Source organism: Adiantum capillus-veneris, chromosome 22 (assembly GCF_014529385.1).
Source record: "Adiantum capillus-veneris isolate H3 chromosome 22, ASM1452938v2, whole genome shotgun sequence".
Taxonomy (NCBI): domain Eukaryota; kingdom Viridiplantae; phylum Streptophyta; class Polypodiopsida; order Polypodiales; family Pteridaceae; genus Adiantum; species Adiantum capillus-veneris.
In genome coordinates, this window is record NC_140952.1 from 34498599 (window position 1) to 34515013 (window position 16415).

At 42.9% G+C, this 16415-nt stretch overlaps 1 protein-coding gene across 1 annotated transcript in view; it reads right to left on the reverse strand.

Moving 5' to 3' along the window:
- Positions 1–2846: 2846 nt before the first annotated feature.
- LOC147429149 (uncharacterized) overlaps positions 2847–16415 on the reverse strand; it is a 46944-nt gene continuing 33375 nt past the window's right edge. Inside the window, exons 2-8 of the mRNA XM_086495520.1 lie at positions 5697–5826; positions 5472–5617; positions 5235–5373; positions 5033–5147; positions 4814–4961; positions 3356–3670; positions 2847–3249 (exon numbers count right to left, since the gene is read on the reverse strand). Of these exons, the coding sequence (XP_086351646.1) occupies positions 3368–3670; positions 4814–4961; positions 5033–5147; positions 5235–5373; positions 5472–5617; positions 5697–5826 (981 nt within the window). The 3' untranslated portion in view covers positions 2847–3249; positions 3356–3367. The remainder of the gene's footprint in view (positions 3250–3355; positions 3671–4813; positions 4962–5032; positions 5148–5234; positions 5374–5471; positions 5618–5696; positions 5827–16415) is intronic.

The window sequence follows — 16415 nt, forward strand, 5'->3', positions numbered from 1 at the left end:
GCCACTCTCAAATGACCCCAAAATTTTCAAAGGGGACTAGACTATGTTCGTGAGTCAATCTCTACCATTTCGTGGACCAAATGATAGTCAAATGCAACCAAACTTGTAGGGATGATAATAAGAACTAAAATGGTCAATCCTATGGTCTTAGAATCACCAAATGACATGCGGTTACAAAAACAACATTAAACTTTACCCCTAAATCTAGCAGGTCAAAATTGGCGTTAAAAGGTATCTTACAACATATGAATGCTTATGTCTACACGATGCAACTAATGGTTCATCAAATGCATGCCTAAATCACAAGATATGACGACAAATAACTCGTAAACAATCACAAACCAACTTGATAAATATCGTGAGAGACTTACATCAATGTGAAGAGCCTTCACTTGGCAACGCATAGCAATGTAAGGAATTAAAATGCAACATCATATGAGGGAGAAATAAGTAAAAGCACTTGGGACATCAATATTCACCAGAAGAAATCAATACTCCTTTAGCTAATCCTTCGCAAAGCGGTTAGGCTTCCAAAGATGGGAGATGTGGAAGAGGATAATGTCACACTACAAGTATGCCACAGAGGACATTTTCTACCGATTTGTGAAATGCCCCTTTAATCGACCATTTTTACCCGACTTGTTAAGGTGTTTGTCACAAAATGATTACACGGCAGTACTACCCAGATACCCACACACACACACAGCAGATGACATGGTAGGACAATATGGCATGCTAACGTGGCAGACAGTACGACTCGTAGTACGACAGGCTGACGTGGCAGACAATACGGACTTTCATGATTTGCGCTGACAGGTGCTGACATGGCAACCTGTGTGGATTTTTGCAAATTGCACTGATGGCTTTCGGTAGCTTCTGGGAACCAGATGCTTTTGGGACTTCATGCTTTTGAGTTAGGGGCTTTTGGGAGTTGTACTTTGCTTAAGAATTCATATAATAAAGAAATACCGAAAGAGGCGCCAAGTTTTGGGGCCAATACCTCTGGCACGGAAGTACGCCAGGTCGTGTCGACTCAAGTTTTAAATTTGTGAATGATTTTAAGTGATTTTCTCATGTGTCATGCCGGATTCCCAACTTGGGGTGCCCAAGCCTGTGACAGTGTTAGATGTTGATCCCTCGTGGCGATGGCTACTATTAGGAGAAAATGAATTCCAATTGTTTGCATTTTGGAATAAAGCCCGTCCTAAATTTTTGTGGATTGTCTGGAGGCAACATAATTTATATGTATATGGGGGGGCTTATAAGAAACCTTGTCTAAGGATACTTTTTTATGATATTTGTCCACACGACGAGTAATTATGCTTAGGTCATATTAGATCTTGGAATCCTCTCTCCATCGCCCTTGCTTTTTACAAATTGGGTTGTTTGGAGATTGGGCAAATGATTTCTCGAGATTAACCAAATATATTAATCCTTTTTCGTCCATCAAAAGGGGACATTTAGTGCTTCCATGCTTGCAGCCTTTTCTTTTTTTCTTGAGCTAAGTAGGCCTCCCTTTTTCTCGAAAAAAATAAAAATTATTTCAAAACATTTCAAATGCATAATTTAAGGGTGGGTTTAGGAAATGAAAAGCCCAATGGAAATGGAAAGTAAGAAGGTTTTTCTTGTTCATATTAAGAAGTGGGCAAGCGTGCATTGACACATCTGTATTCATCACCTTTCTTCTAGCTTTCTTTTAACGTTTTTCTTCTCTTTAGAATTTCTTTGCACTATATAGGGAGTCAATTTATTTGTTTTGGAGCCCGTAGGAAATGAGTTAGCATACTTTCCCCTCTTGTCACACCCATAAAGAGGCGAAAAAAGCTATCTTGTGGTTGGTACCAATGTGAAGAGACTTGTTACACTACCCTTCAAGTCCTTACAAGAGTGGCAAAGCAAGAATGAGAGAAAGATAAGACTGTATAGAAAGGGCCTTACCCCACCGTGCTCCCTCTCTCATACATCTCAAAATCCTCAGCTATGTTACAATGCTTCAACATTTGATTAAGATTGGAAAATGTTAAATTTTCAAATCAGCACATTCGAAGGTTCTTATGATTATCACTAACTTTAAAACATGGAGGGCTAAACTAAGTGGCAACTCTCTCTACCAGCCACCCATAGGAGTCGGTAGCACTCCTATGAGTTTCTTTGTTTGTACCCAGACTTGGTACTAGACTCATCATTGTAATCAGTTGGTCTCATAGGTCATTTTGGCCTTTTGTAGACGTTAATATATCATTTCATTTCATTTCTCTCTCTCTCCCTCTCTCTTTAGAACCCCTGCCTGCTCAGCAACATCACAACAAAGAGGAGACACTACCTGCTAGATAGGGGACATTACTTGATAGAGTTGTCCAGCTCCCCAAGCTATAAGGATCCTCACATCACCAGAGATGCACACGCAAGCGAATCAAGATCATCATTGATCAACACCAAGCACGACCTGTTAGGCGACTCAGCACGGAGGACATTGACACCCTACGACAAAGACCAATGCTTTATCTCTTGAGATGAGCTGTTGTACACCTTGAACCTCTACCCCCTATTCCCCGACGACTCCTGTGTATTGATGTACTGATGTATATGATGGCCTCTAGCTCTCATCTCCCCAACCGTGTTCACCATGTTTACTCTATTATCACTCCTACCTACCCATCAATGTATGACAGATCTAGATTTTAGATTTTCTATTTTTCCTAGCTTTCCAGACAAAGTATCAGATTCTATTGGTATGTAACCTTTGTTCCCCTCTCTCTCTCTCTCTCTCTCTCACACACACACACACACATACGCACACACACATATTGCAGGATACCAAAGAAAACTAGTGAAGAGACTGAGGCAATTCCAAATAAAGGACGACACAAATGAGCCCACTCTGAAATAAATTCGAAATTTTTACAATTTCCACACCCTAGAGGCACTCCCCTTGGACAAGTTCCGTCTTTGGAGATTGTTTGGCATGCATCTATGCATCTGCCAACAACCGCAAAGCTCACCTTCCCCTGTTCCCTCATAAAAGCCATTCTAGATGACCATTAAGCTTACAACTGCATGTGGAAAGCTCCGCCATGCATAATCAGCAAAAAAGAGGGAGGGATGGGTATGTAACGATAATTCCTTCAGTGAGGAGGGCTCGACATGTCGCTTGTAGCCATGTACGACCTTAAGACACGGGATTGATGAGGCAATAAAACAGATGGAAATAGGGTAAGATTTTTACATGAGCTATTTGCCAGAAGGAACCTGAAAGACAAAAAATGGATTAGACCATTTTAGACTTCTCAAACCCCAATTATGGAAAATTAATATGCAGCTATTGATTTTAAAAATTGCAAAAGAGCGATTGAACCTGTTTAAGCATTCAGTTTTTCTTCTTCTTCGGTCTCGGGCGCTTCCTGCGAGGTTTTTGTTGAACATCCGAATTACAGCTGTGCACAGCTGAGACTGTTGCCTTAGTGATATCCCAGCTAGTACTGGAAGATGGATTTCCTGTCATGCCCTGGTCTGTGCTTTGACTTGATGTAGACTCTGACATCACCATTTTCGAGCTTCTACTAGAAGATGGATTACTTTTTGACTCAAAACCACCACTATTGCTAGATGATAAATAGCTACGATTTCTTGGAGGTGGCATCAATTCCCTTGTGGAGCTTTGCCTATGTAGCTGAAAGACATGAACAACAAAACTTTGTTTTTAGGGTCCAAGAGATCAAACAATGGTCACTACCAAGAAAAAGCAATAATGGGCTTGATCAGGAGTTGGCAATCTGAGAAGTTACACAAGGTGTGAACTGAAGCTTCATAATTGGTGTGATTATCAGACTAATTACTGTCCAACAAAGCCTCTCTTTACGACATACATCACCAGAAATTTTGATAACTTGGTCTCAAGATCTTGAGCCGTGTGACGCTTTATTGCATATCATCCATCCAAGTCTATTCATCACCATCTAGACTGATGAGGTTATCTTGGTAGCAGTTTAGGTGCGACCAGAAGAAAAATTAAGAAAGAATGGATGAATGGCCATGGTTAACACATTAACAAACAGCAGCAATCACAAGAAAAGTTGCAATGGCTGAAATCAAATTCTGGCTGTGTCCTAAACACAAAAGGAGAAAAAGCTATACTCCAAAAGCACCCAGACCACCTCCTATCGTGAAAAATACTCCCAAAAAGAGTACTCCCCTTTGCAATCCTTCTAATGTTTCCCACCCCCCCAAGCCTCGAGTTTGCAAGAAATTGTGACTCTTCAATTGTAATACAAGAATCTGTGATTCTTGATTTTGAATGCAAAAGAAACATGCAGATGGAGATATGGGAGAGAGGGAAGCACCCAGATCACCTCCTGTCGTGAAAAAGACTCCCAAAAAGAGTACTCCCCTTCCCAATCCTTCTAATGTTTCCCACCCCCCGAAGCCTCGAGTTTGCAAGAAATTGTGATTCTTCAATTGTAATACAAGAATCTATGATTCTTGATTTTGAATGCAAAAGAAACTTTTTTGTCGGCCTTTATGTTTTCGTCGCTTTTATGTCAAATATTGGCTCGTGTTTATTTTTCAATGTTGAATGCTGTCTTTTACAGAGAGTCCAAAGGAAAAGGGGACCCTCAAGCAAACTGTATTTGACAGAAAAAGATACCCTAAAAGCTAAACCTTAACGAATGGCTTGAGAAGGAGACTGGCTGAGCTGCATGCAATAATGTACATATACCTACAGAAAAAGGGGGTTCTACCCAACCCAGACTAATTACATCTGAAATAGACAAAAAAACTCAGCCAGAATACTGAAGTTTACACACATACGGACCTGACTTTCTTCAATGGCATCGACTTGAGCAGGAGCCTTCCCTAGATTCGACAATCTTTGATGCCGAAGCTGCTCTCTAGATCTTGAAGCATCTCTTGGACTGGATGAAGCTACTTCTTTTGAGGTATCATCCCTTTCGTCTCCTGGCCTGAGATGAATGAACATATGATTGATAGCTGCACAAAATATTACCCCAATGGAAACAGCAAAGCCTCTTACCTGGAGCTCATATCAGTCCATTCATCATCTGCATCAGCATCATCACTTGAACTCCCAGCCAAGAAGAACTCATCCTCGCTCAAATCTATCGCTCCATCATCCTCACTTCCCGTTTCTGGAAAATGATTGAAAACACCCTTCACATTGAATTGAGCTGCTTTAAAATAACTATGTAACCTGCTAAATAAAAATTAGGGCCTACCTTCTGGCTCCACTCCAGCAGCTGCAGCAGCAGCAAGATTGGCCTTTATTTGGTCCCTCAATTTATTTCTTTGATCAACTATAACCTGATCATCACCACCCGTGAACAAAGAAACATACTTCTCGGTTTTTGGAAAGAACTGCAGAAACACAAAACTTGTGCTTAGAGATAACTATTTGCACTTCAACTCAGTAACGAGTACAGTATGACAATCTGGATCATTCCTTCTTTACTTACTCGTACATACTCCAGGTCTTCCTTAAGTTGTCCAAGTTTCTGTGCCATATCTGCAGCCTGTCGGGTGGAATCTTCAGCTGGATTATCAGCTGCTGCTCTTTGAAATCTCTCAAGTCTCCTAATAGCTCTTTCAATCTTTCTCCTTTCTGAAACAGAAATACAACTGAGCAAACAATGCATCTAACAAAAATCTTTTCCAATATTACATGAACTCTTGGTACTAACCAAAGAACTTGACTTTGCGGTATCGGAGTGCCATCTTTCTTTCAAGTTCAGCATGTGAATGTAACTCTGCTTGTCTCTTTAAATCCTCCAGTCTCCTTTGCTGGGCATCTTTAACCTCCAAAGGAAGAGCCTTTTCGAAACAAAACTTGACTAGTCAGCAATTTAACATGTGTATAGCTGAAAGCTGAAATGCTACACGTAAAACAATTTTCAAGTAATTTAAAGGAACAGCAACATTACTGAAATACCTAACTTGTACCCTCGCTTTATGCTTTAGCTTGAATAAATTTGAAAAGTGTGAGCGTGTGTGTGCACACAGCACGTCTGTGCTAGGAAGCAGGAATGGGAGTGTGTGTGGGACAGGTGCGTCAGGGTGCAGAGTAGTGGGAATCAAGATGGGCAACAGAGATAAGATAAACAGACTGATCGGTTATGACGATTAAGAATGTCCTGAAGCGGTTAAGAAAGTCCTATAAAATAGGACACCATGGAATCACCACAGTTGGACTATAGACCCTTTGTACTGCTTGCCCCGACACCCACTCTAGGTCCTAGGATGTGGGCTGGTGGTATATGTTGTCAATATCTGAGCAAGAGTAGTAGGGGCCTAGGCTCCAGGTTGAATTAGTAAAGTTCCTGGGAAGTGAGTCGAATGTATATTCATTATGCTGTTATACATGCGTGTTTGCTTCGTGTGTGCAAGATGAATCCTTGAGGGAACAAATAAAATCAAAGAAACTTCTGTTCTCATACATGTGGCATAGTGACATGCACATTATGGAACGGTGATGGCCAAGCCCAACTGGTTTACTGCACCCTCTGGGCTGACATAGAGTGGTAAGGGATACCTTGAAGGAGAAGTGAATATGGGGTCATGTGACAGCTGGTGGTGAGAACCTTGATACTACTCTAGCTGGCAGCACCATGTGCAGACGGGATAACCACTGATACAAACTTAGAACAATTGGAATAGAACTCAGAGCACTTCACTTAAATTCTCAGATGACATTGAAGAGGCGGAGTGTTGGCCCCTCAATTAGGCGTACCCTAGCAGTGTTTCTTTGTCATATTGATGAGCTGTTGGAGTTAGAACTGTTTTATGTGAGCCCCCTTGAATGCTGTGAGAACTAATGGCACCTTTGCCTCTAATTTATAGGCACTCGGCCCCAAAAGCAATTTAAACGCATATGATATTTACGAGTTTGCTCGAAAGCACTCAAATCATCTGGACAAAATAAGTCAAAAAGCAACTATGGCTACTAGCCCAGCCTAGAAAATGTCACGTGCACATGGCTCTATGTGCCATGTGGACATGCCTCATCAACTTCTTGAACCAGTTTTCCCCTTCTTCCTAGATAGGGATGCCTAGAATCCTAGGAGGATTAGTACCGGTAATTTTGAGAGCCTGTTCACAAGACCTACATGTCAGGACGAGTCCATTAGATTAGGTTTTCTAGTTTTGAAACCCTCTTGCATAAATGGTTTGTACACGCATTTTGGCAGATGTTATTACACTACGGTGAGCATCCGGCATGACGTGCATGCAGTTCTAGGTTAGAGGAATCCAACAAGCCATTCCCCGCGTCGATCGGATTCCCAGGTGGGCGTATGTGCGACAGTTTCACCCAATATGGACCCCCCTGCCTCAACTTTTAATAAATCATTATTTATTTGTTGGGTGACATGGTGGACACTGGACAGTTGCCCTACCCAGGCCTTAATAAGTTCTTAAGGCCTTTCTATAAAGGGAGAAGTAGAGCTCTCGTTTGGGACAAGTTGCAGATTGCAGTAGCGCTAGCAGTGGAGCAGGGATCAGCCCAACCTTTTCACCCAACAGTCCTAGCGTTTTCAGTCTGCAACCAGCCTTTGAATTTTTGCTTTCCGGTCTCGTCTCTCCAGCACGACTCACTTGGGTCTCCCGACCACCCAAGCCTGTACACAAGTCATGCCCCGCTTCGACCTCTTCCATATCTTGTCAAAATAGCTATTGGAATGACGTAGCCCTTGGAGAGAGAGAGAGAGGAATCCATCGAGATTTCAGCCATAGATAAGGCATTAACCTCAGATCCTTTTCTGTAATGGATCTCAAAGTCAAACTCTTGCATAAGTTCAACCCATCTAGCCTTCCGACCTTTGAGATCACCCTGATCACAAACATAGCGCAAGGAGTGATGGTCTGGCCATGCAACAAACGTAGAGCCATACAAGTAGTGCCGCCATTTCCTCAAAGCGTGGACTACGGCGTAAAGCTCCTTCTCATAGGAGGTCCATCCTGATATAACACCGCACCAATCGTATAATCACTAGCATCCATTTCAACCACAAACGGTTTTCTATGATCCAATGTCCACAATATGCAATATTGGCACGGTAGTCACCAGGTGCTTTAGTGTCCGAAAGCTCTCGTCGAGACGCTCATTCAAGACATTCGGGGGATTGCCTTTACGGTGAGGTCCTAAAGTCTTCGGTCCTTTCATCCTCCTTTTAAAAGTTGCGTAAGCGGAGCAGCAACTTTAAAGTAATCCTTGATAAACTTGCAAAAGAATCTTGTAAAGCCTAAAAAAGAATTCACACTTAGAAGCCTTAGTGTCACGATTGTGACGTATTCTTTATCTTTGTATTACCTTCCTCGCTTGGTTCTCTTGCAAATACGAAGACGTACCAGATCAGAGATCCCTGTTCTCGAAAGGATGTCTCTCTTCGCCCAAGAGTCGCACCTGTTCGGCAAATAGCCATGCCTCTTCAGCGAATGGCTGCACCTTTGCGCCAAAGGGTCACGACTCTACAGTAGAGGGACACGACTATTGGCCTAGAGTCATGTCTCTTCATCGTGTCTCTTCAGTTTCTATATAAGAACGCCTTTGTAACACATTTCAATCAAGCAATCATTCAATCAATGGATTAATCAAACAAACACAGAGTCTTCTGAGTCTTGTCTCTGAGTCAAGTTCAAGTTTCGTAAGTCTTAATCATGAGTTTAAGTACTTAATTAAGGATTAGTAATTGGAATCCTTACAGTGGTATCAGAGCAAATTTTGTCCCGGGACCCGAAGGTTGTGAGCCTCTCACCCTCGCCTCTACCCTCTCCCCCCCTTCCCGCAATTGTATGGAAGCTGAAGAAAGGTGGTGCACACACGCATACGCGTATAAGTATTAAGGTAGCAGAATCCTTCTGCTTCAATCACATAAATAACGAACAGAATCACAAATGTGTGTATGGCGTGCTACGTACCCGGTGAATTTCGGGCAAACTTCTGTTGGTGACCCTTCGTGTGCCTCTTCATCGCGTGGTGTCCCTTCGTGATTGTGCTTGCACCTATTCATGTGAAAGGGCAACACCTCTTCACCTTGCTGGCGCCCTTTCGCATGCGGGTGTCTCTATTTGAGGTTGTAGCTTCCCTTCGATGGCTGCTGCACATCAACCACTCGTGAGCGCATCTCTTCGCGAACAGGCACCAAGGAAGGACACCCCTTCATTGAAGCGGCACCCTTTCCCTCCAAGAGGTATGTATGGGGGTGCCTTTTCCCATAGCTGAGTTCAGCAAGTCTTCATACGGGATGCCTCTTCGATTTTCTCCTCACGCTGAATTTGACACAGCCAGCAGCACACGTACAGTTTTATTAACAAATCAGGCCTAAAATTTTAAGGGCCAGGTGGCCAGCCAAAGAGGTCTGGCCTTCCCCAATTTTTTAAACCCAATGTGCACTGCTTTACTTTAAAATTAAAAAAACCCCATCAGACAGTAGCGTACATAAACCAGGATTGGAGGAAATCGTCCAGCTAGCAGCGTGAGAAATGATAAGACTCCAATCTGCAAAAATTTTCATGCTGCCTCCCCCCCTCCCCTCCAGCACTTGCTTTGTATGCATTTTCTATACGCGGGAAAGAAAAGTTTTTTCGGGGCCAAAGCCTCTTCTAGAGCTGGTATAGGAACCTGAACCAGAGTTTCGGGTTCTCGCCTTGGTTCTCGAAACAAAGCTCCCACTTCTCGCACCGGCCTTGCAAGACCCACTAACAACACCAGAGGCAGACCCCATACAATAAGAGATGCCACAGTTCCAGTTACTGTATTTAAACAATCAGCATGACTGGATCACAAGATGGCGACGACAATATTTTACCCAAGGACCCGATAGCAGTTCTCAAAGAGCAACTGGCAGCACTTTCCACGAGCCTTGCATCACTTCACACTCGCTTGAAGCGGAGGCAGGCGCAAACCTCTTCCCAGAGTCATATTACTACTTCTCGGACTACAAATGCTGCTTCTCTCCCATCTTCTTCCAACGCTCCAGTGGTCGACCAGGAAGAACCACTCAAACAAAAGCTTTCGAAACTCAAATTTCCTCACCCAAAGCATGGGTTTCTCAAAGACAATTAGACACAAAGTACCTTCGTGCGAGCAACAAAAGTCTCAACATGAATATTCTTCGAAAAGCTACAGTTCTAAGCAACCTACTTCTTATTGGAATCATCAGCAACAAAAGCAGCAACATGAAGCTTCCAAAGGATCATCAGCGATATCAAGATGGCCTTATGTCACAAACTACTAACGTGTCAAGTCACTGAAGAACAGAGCCAACCTTCAGATCACAGCCGAGGGACCTAAACCCTAAGAAGAACAAGCAACAGCAGAAGAAGAAGTCCTACCAACTTATGGGGACCCTGTTCGATGGGGTCCAAGTGACATAAAGACATTAAAATAAAGCAAGACCCATACACACACCCACGTAAATTGATGATGTGGCAGTTGTATGGACGCTCCGGATTTTCCGTTGGCTGATGACATGGCAGACTGTACGGAATTCCGTGATTTACGTTGACAGCTTTTTGGCATTGCTTTTGGACCACAAGCTTTTGAGTTTGAAGGCTTTTCATGTAAACTGCTTTTGGGGCCCTGGAGCCTTTAAATATAAGGCCATGGGCTCATTCTTTGGCATGCTTCCTAGAGAAGGTGCAAAGTCTGGAGTACCGGCTTGTACTGTGTTGATGCAATATAAAGAAATACCGAAAGGGGCACCAAGGTTTGGGGCCAATACTCTCTAGGGTGGAATTCCGCCACTCCGTGTCGTGTGTCGTGTCTCTCTTTCTCTCTCAGTTCAATTGTTATTGAAGTGCTAAAAGTCTGTCCAGTCTATTCTTTTCTATTGGCACGTGGTGCCCGTCTTGTGACAGTGGTATCAAAGCATCAGGCGTGTGCTTTTCTGAAAGCATACCGGTCCTACAAAAGAGCAGACAGAGCTACTAGAATTTTACTTGAAGTATCTTCAGGCTATGACCCCGGACTTATTAGCCACTCCCACCCTTACTTCATCGCGCATCGGACGCGCTCCTGTCTTCATCACTCTGTCTTACAGGGTATGAGCCATAAAGAACCCAAGACATGGAATTCATGGATTCAACAAAATATTTGCAGTTTCGCTCAACGAGCTTCACGACATTCTTTTGCGGCATCCTCAGCAGAATCTTCCGATGCTACAAAGTTTTCAACAATTTTTGAACTACATGTTACCCCCTCTGATGCCCCAGGTGGTACCTCCTCCTCCAACATCAGAAAGTACGAGAGCTTCCAACCAGCAACCTTCTCAGCCGTCTGTTCCGATCGGGGGAGTCTTCTGGAATATGGTGCAGCCATCTGACCCTGATCCAGTGCAACCTCCTTTGCCACCGCCATTGTCCCCCACCTCCACCACCACCACCGCCACCAAGCTACAATGGTTGGAGCCCATATGGATATCCTTATTATCGATACCCGGGATATGTGCCTAACCAACCCTTAGATTTCAAAGATGGCGGCATGACAGTCAAATACCGCAGACCGTTTGTCTCAGGGGAGTGCTCAGCGACGCTGTTTGTTGTGTCTTTAACATGCATATGTGAGCATTTGTGTTGCATTGTGATGTGCCAACCACTGAATATTCCTAATTGGATGAGATTGCCTAGGTATGTAATTTTAGTGCATCAAGACACCTATGGAAGATCAGTGCGGTATGGGTGTGATTGCTAATTTTACTACGCCGGAATATCAAGAGTTCTGATCTCTTTGAAAGGAAAAGCCAACTCCTTGATCAAAAGAGCCGAAGGAGAAGCCAACTCCTAGATCAAAAGAGCCGAAAGGAGAAGCCAACTCCTTAACAAAAAGAGCAAACTGATTGTCCCTTGGAATGACCCTCGGAAATTTTTGAGCTAACTTGAGTTGTTTTGCAGATATGTTGTAATCGCGGACGATTACTTTCTTTCAAGAAGAGGGGATGCCACAAACTGCCGACGTGTCAAGTCACTGAAGAACAGAGCCAACCTTCAGATCAGGGCCGAGGGGCCTAAACCCTAAGAGGAACAAGCAACAGCAGAAGAAGAAGTCCTACCAACTTATGGGGACCCCTCGATGGGGCCCAAGTGACATAAAGACATTAAAATAAAGCAGGACCCACACAGACACGCGTGGACTGATGACGTGCCAGTCGTACGAACGCTCCGGATTTTCTAATGGCTGATGACGTGGCAGACTGTACGGAATTCCGTGATTTATGCTGGCAGCTTTTTGGCATTGCTTTTGGACCAGAAGCTTTTGAGTTTGAAGGCTTTTCATGTAAACTGCTTTTGGGGCCTAGGGCCTTTAAATATGAGGCCATGGGCTCATTCTCCAACATGCTTCCTGGAGAAGGTGCAGAGTTTGGAGTATCGGTTTGTACTGTGTTGATGCAATATAAAGAAATACCGAAAGGGACGCCAAGGTTTGGGGCCAATACTCTCTGGGGTGGAATTCCACCACTCCATGTCGCGTGTCATCTCTCTCTCTCTCTCTCTCTCTCTCTCTCTCTCTCTCTCTCTCTCTTCAATTGTTATTGAAGTGCTAAGAGTCTATTCACTCTGTTCTTTTCTATTGGCACGTGGTGCCCGTCTTGTGACAGCTTACTTAGTGGCACATATATCCGACCCTAGTCGAGTACTCCGTCGTGAATGCCGCGACGTTGGACAAGTTCCCCCTCGCAAGCCATGCCCTACATTTAAGTCTTTCTTGTCTAATGGTGGTACAGTTGAAGATTTATTGATCCTTTCCTTGTGCAAGAGGATCCTTCAGAGGTGTACGAGACAACAGCTCCCTCGACCTCCCCCTTCTCAATTGGAAGCCTTAATAACCGCTGAAACAGCTGAAGATTCAATAGATTCCAGTTCTTATGTGACAAAGGACAAGCACATAACCCCTCCTATGGCCGTGATCCAGGCAGAAAAAGTCGCCTCGTCACCGTCCTTGCAGAATAAAGTCTTTGTCTCTGAAAAGATACCAAATGGAGTGGTGAATGATAATCCTTCAAACTTGAAGATTCCGGTCCTTGCGTTCAACGGTGCAAAGGATAAAGCGGATACAGACTCTTGCAGCACGACTTCAGACGCTGCAATTGAATCTTTGGATACAACTTGTTTTATTAATAAACCTTTACAAATGGATATACCTCCAAACACTACTCTGTTTCAGTCTACGACATCCCTTCAGGAGGATTTTGCTGTTCCAAACAAACCAATGGAATACCTTACAGATTTCCAACCAGTGGTCATCATTCAACAAAAAACTCAAGTCAGTTTATCAATAGTTTCACTTGAAGCAGAAGATTCAATCTTTTCTTGAACAAAGCTCAAAGTTACATATAACTTTGACAAAAGCACTAATCAAGTTACAGACGTGATATTGATACTTTTGACAAAGATGAGACAAGTTACAGATATGATCAGTTTTCAGTTTGGCAAAATAGTTATGGTCAATAACATTGCCATGACATGGGACTTGACAATTAGAGCTTTGGATGCAGAAGCAAGCAGAATACATTTTCCTTCTCCTGGAGTTTCTACAACTACCCCTGGGTTTTATTTTAAATGGGAGGGAATGTCACGATTGTGACGTATTCTTTATCTTTGTATTACCTTCCTCGCTTGGTTCTCTTGCAAATACAAAAACGTACCAGATCAAAGATCCCTGTTCTCAAAAGGATGTCTCTCTTCGCCCAAGAGTCGCACCTGTTCGGCGAATAGACATGCCTCTTCAGCGAATGGCTGCACCTTTACACCGAAGAGTCACGACTCTCCAGTCGAGGGACACGACTATTGGCCTAAAGTCATGTCTCTTCATCGTGTCTCTTCAATTTCTATATAAGAACGCCTTTGTAACACATTTCGATCAAGCAATCATTCAATCAATGAATTAATCAATCAAACACAGAGTCTTTTGAGTCTTATCTCTGAGTCAAGTTCAAGTTTCTTAAGTCTTAATCATGAGTTGAAGTACTTAATTAAGGATTAGTAACTAGAATCCTTACAGTGGTATCAGAGCATTCAATTAATCAATCAAACACAGTCTTCTAAGTGTTATCTCAGAGTAAAGTTCAAGTTTCTTAAGTCTTAATCATGAGTTTAAGTACTTAATTAAGGATTAGTAACTAGAATCCTTACATAGGTCTAAGAGGCAACAACTCCCTCAACCTCCCCCTTCTCAATTTAAAGCCTTAATAACCACTGAAACAACTGAAGATTCAAAAGATTTTGGTTCTTGTGTGACAACGGACAAGCACATAACGCCTTCTATGGTCGTGATCCAGGCAGAAAAAGTCGCCTCGTCACTGCCCTTGCAGAATAAAGTCTGTCTCTGAAAAGAGACCAAATGTAGTGGTGAATGATAATCCTTCAAACTTGAAGATTCCGGTCCTTGCCTTCAGCGGTGCAATGGATAAAGCGGATACAGACTCTTGCAGCACGACCTCAGTCGCTGCAATTGAATCTTTGGACACAACTTGTTCTATTGATAAACCTTTACAGATGGATATACCTCCAAACACTACTCTGTTTCAGTCTACGACATCCCTTCAGGAGGATTTTACTGTTCCAGACAAACCAATGGAATACCTTACAGATTTCCAACCAGTGGTCATCATTCAACAGAAAGCTCAAGTCCGTTTACCAATAGTTTCACTTGAAGCAGATAAAGATTCAATCTTTTCTTGGACAAAGCTCAGAGTTACAAACAACTTTGACAAAAGCACTTATCAAGTTGAAGACGTGATACTGATACTTTTGACAAAGATGACATAAGTTGCAGATATGATCAGTTTTCAGTTTGACAAAATAGTTATGGTCAATAACATTGCTATGACATGGGACTTGACAATTAGAGCTCTGGATACAGAAGCAAGCAGAATACATTTTCCTTCTCCCGGAGTTTCTAAAACTATTCCTGGGTTTTATTTTTTTGGGAGGGAATGTCACGATTGTGACGTATTCTTTATCTTTGTATTACCTTCCTCGCTTGGTTCTCTTGCAAATGCAAAGACATACCAGATTAGAGATCCTTGTTCTCGAAAGAATGTCTCTCTTCACCCAAGAGTCGCACCTGTTCGGCGAAAGCCCTGCCTCTTCAGCGAATGGCTGCACCTTTACACCGAAGAGTCACAACTCTACAGTAGAGGGACACGACTTTTGGCCTAGGGTCGTGTCTCTTCAGTTTCTATATAAGAACGCCTTTGTAACACATTTCAATCAAGCAATCATTCAATCAATGAATTAATCAATCAAACACAGAGTCTTCTGAGTCAAGTTCAAGTTTCTTAAGTCTTAATCATGAGTTTAAGTACTTAATTAAGGATTAGTAACTAAAATCCTTACACTTAGCATAAAGCTTCTCGATTCTCGGTACTTCCAGAACAACGCGTATATGCGCTAAATACTCATACAAACTTCGGTTGTAGATCACAACGAAGTTGCCTATGAACGGTCTCAACAGGTCATTCATCATCTGCTGAAACGCATGGTCAAATATCACAAGACGGGCACCACGTGCCAATTGAAAAGAACAGACTGAACAACTTTAAGCACTTCAAATAACAACTGAATTGAAAATGATGCACGACACGAGACGCGGAGTGGCGAAGTTCCACCCCAAGAGAGCACTAGCCCCAAATGCTGGCGCCCCTTTCGGTATTTATTTATTATTGCCGATTCGCAAAGTATAACAGCCGAGGAGCACCTCCTCTGCAATCTGCACGCTGAAGAGTGCCAGAGAGGGCCCCCAAGGCTCATATTTAAAGGCCCAAAGCCTAAAAGTATCAAATATGAAAAGCTGACCCCAAAAAAACACTTTCCTAAATTTTGGGATTTTCCTAAAAATTTGTTGCGAATTGCGGAACGTCCGTACAGGTGTCACGTCATCATAATTTGTTGTGCAAAGTCTTCTGTGTATGTTTTCCTTTTTCTTAATGCATTTATGTCACTTAGGCCCCATCGGACGGGGTCCCGTAAGTTGGTGGGAACTCTTCTTTAGAAATAGGCGACTCGTCGAGACTTTGTAAGTCTGTAAAACTTCTTCTTTTGCTGTTGCTGCTTCTTCTTAGGGTTTTGGCTCCTTGGCCGGGATCTGAAGGTTGGCTCCGTTCTTCAGTGGCTTGAAACGTCAGCAGTTTGTGACATTCCCCCTTCTTGAAAGAAAGTAATCGTCCGCGATTACAACAGCAAAACCACTCAAGTTAGCTCAAAATTTTCGGAGGGTCATTCTGAGGGACAATCAATTTACTCTTTTTTTGTTAAGGAGTTGGCTTCTCCTTTCGGCTCTTTTGATCAAGGAGTTGGCTTCTCCTTTTCAACTCTTTTGATCAAGGAGTTGGCTTCTCCTTTCGTCTAGATCGGAACTCTTGATATTCCGGCGTAGTAAAATTAGCCATCACACCCATACCGCACTG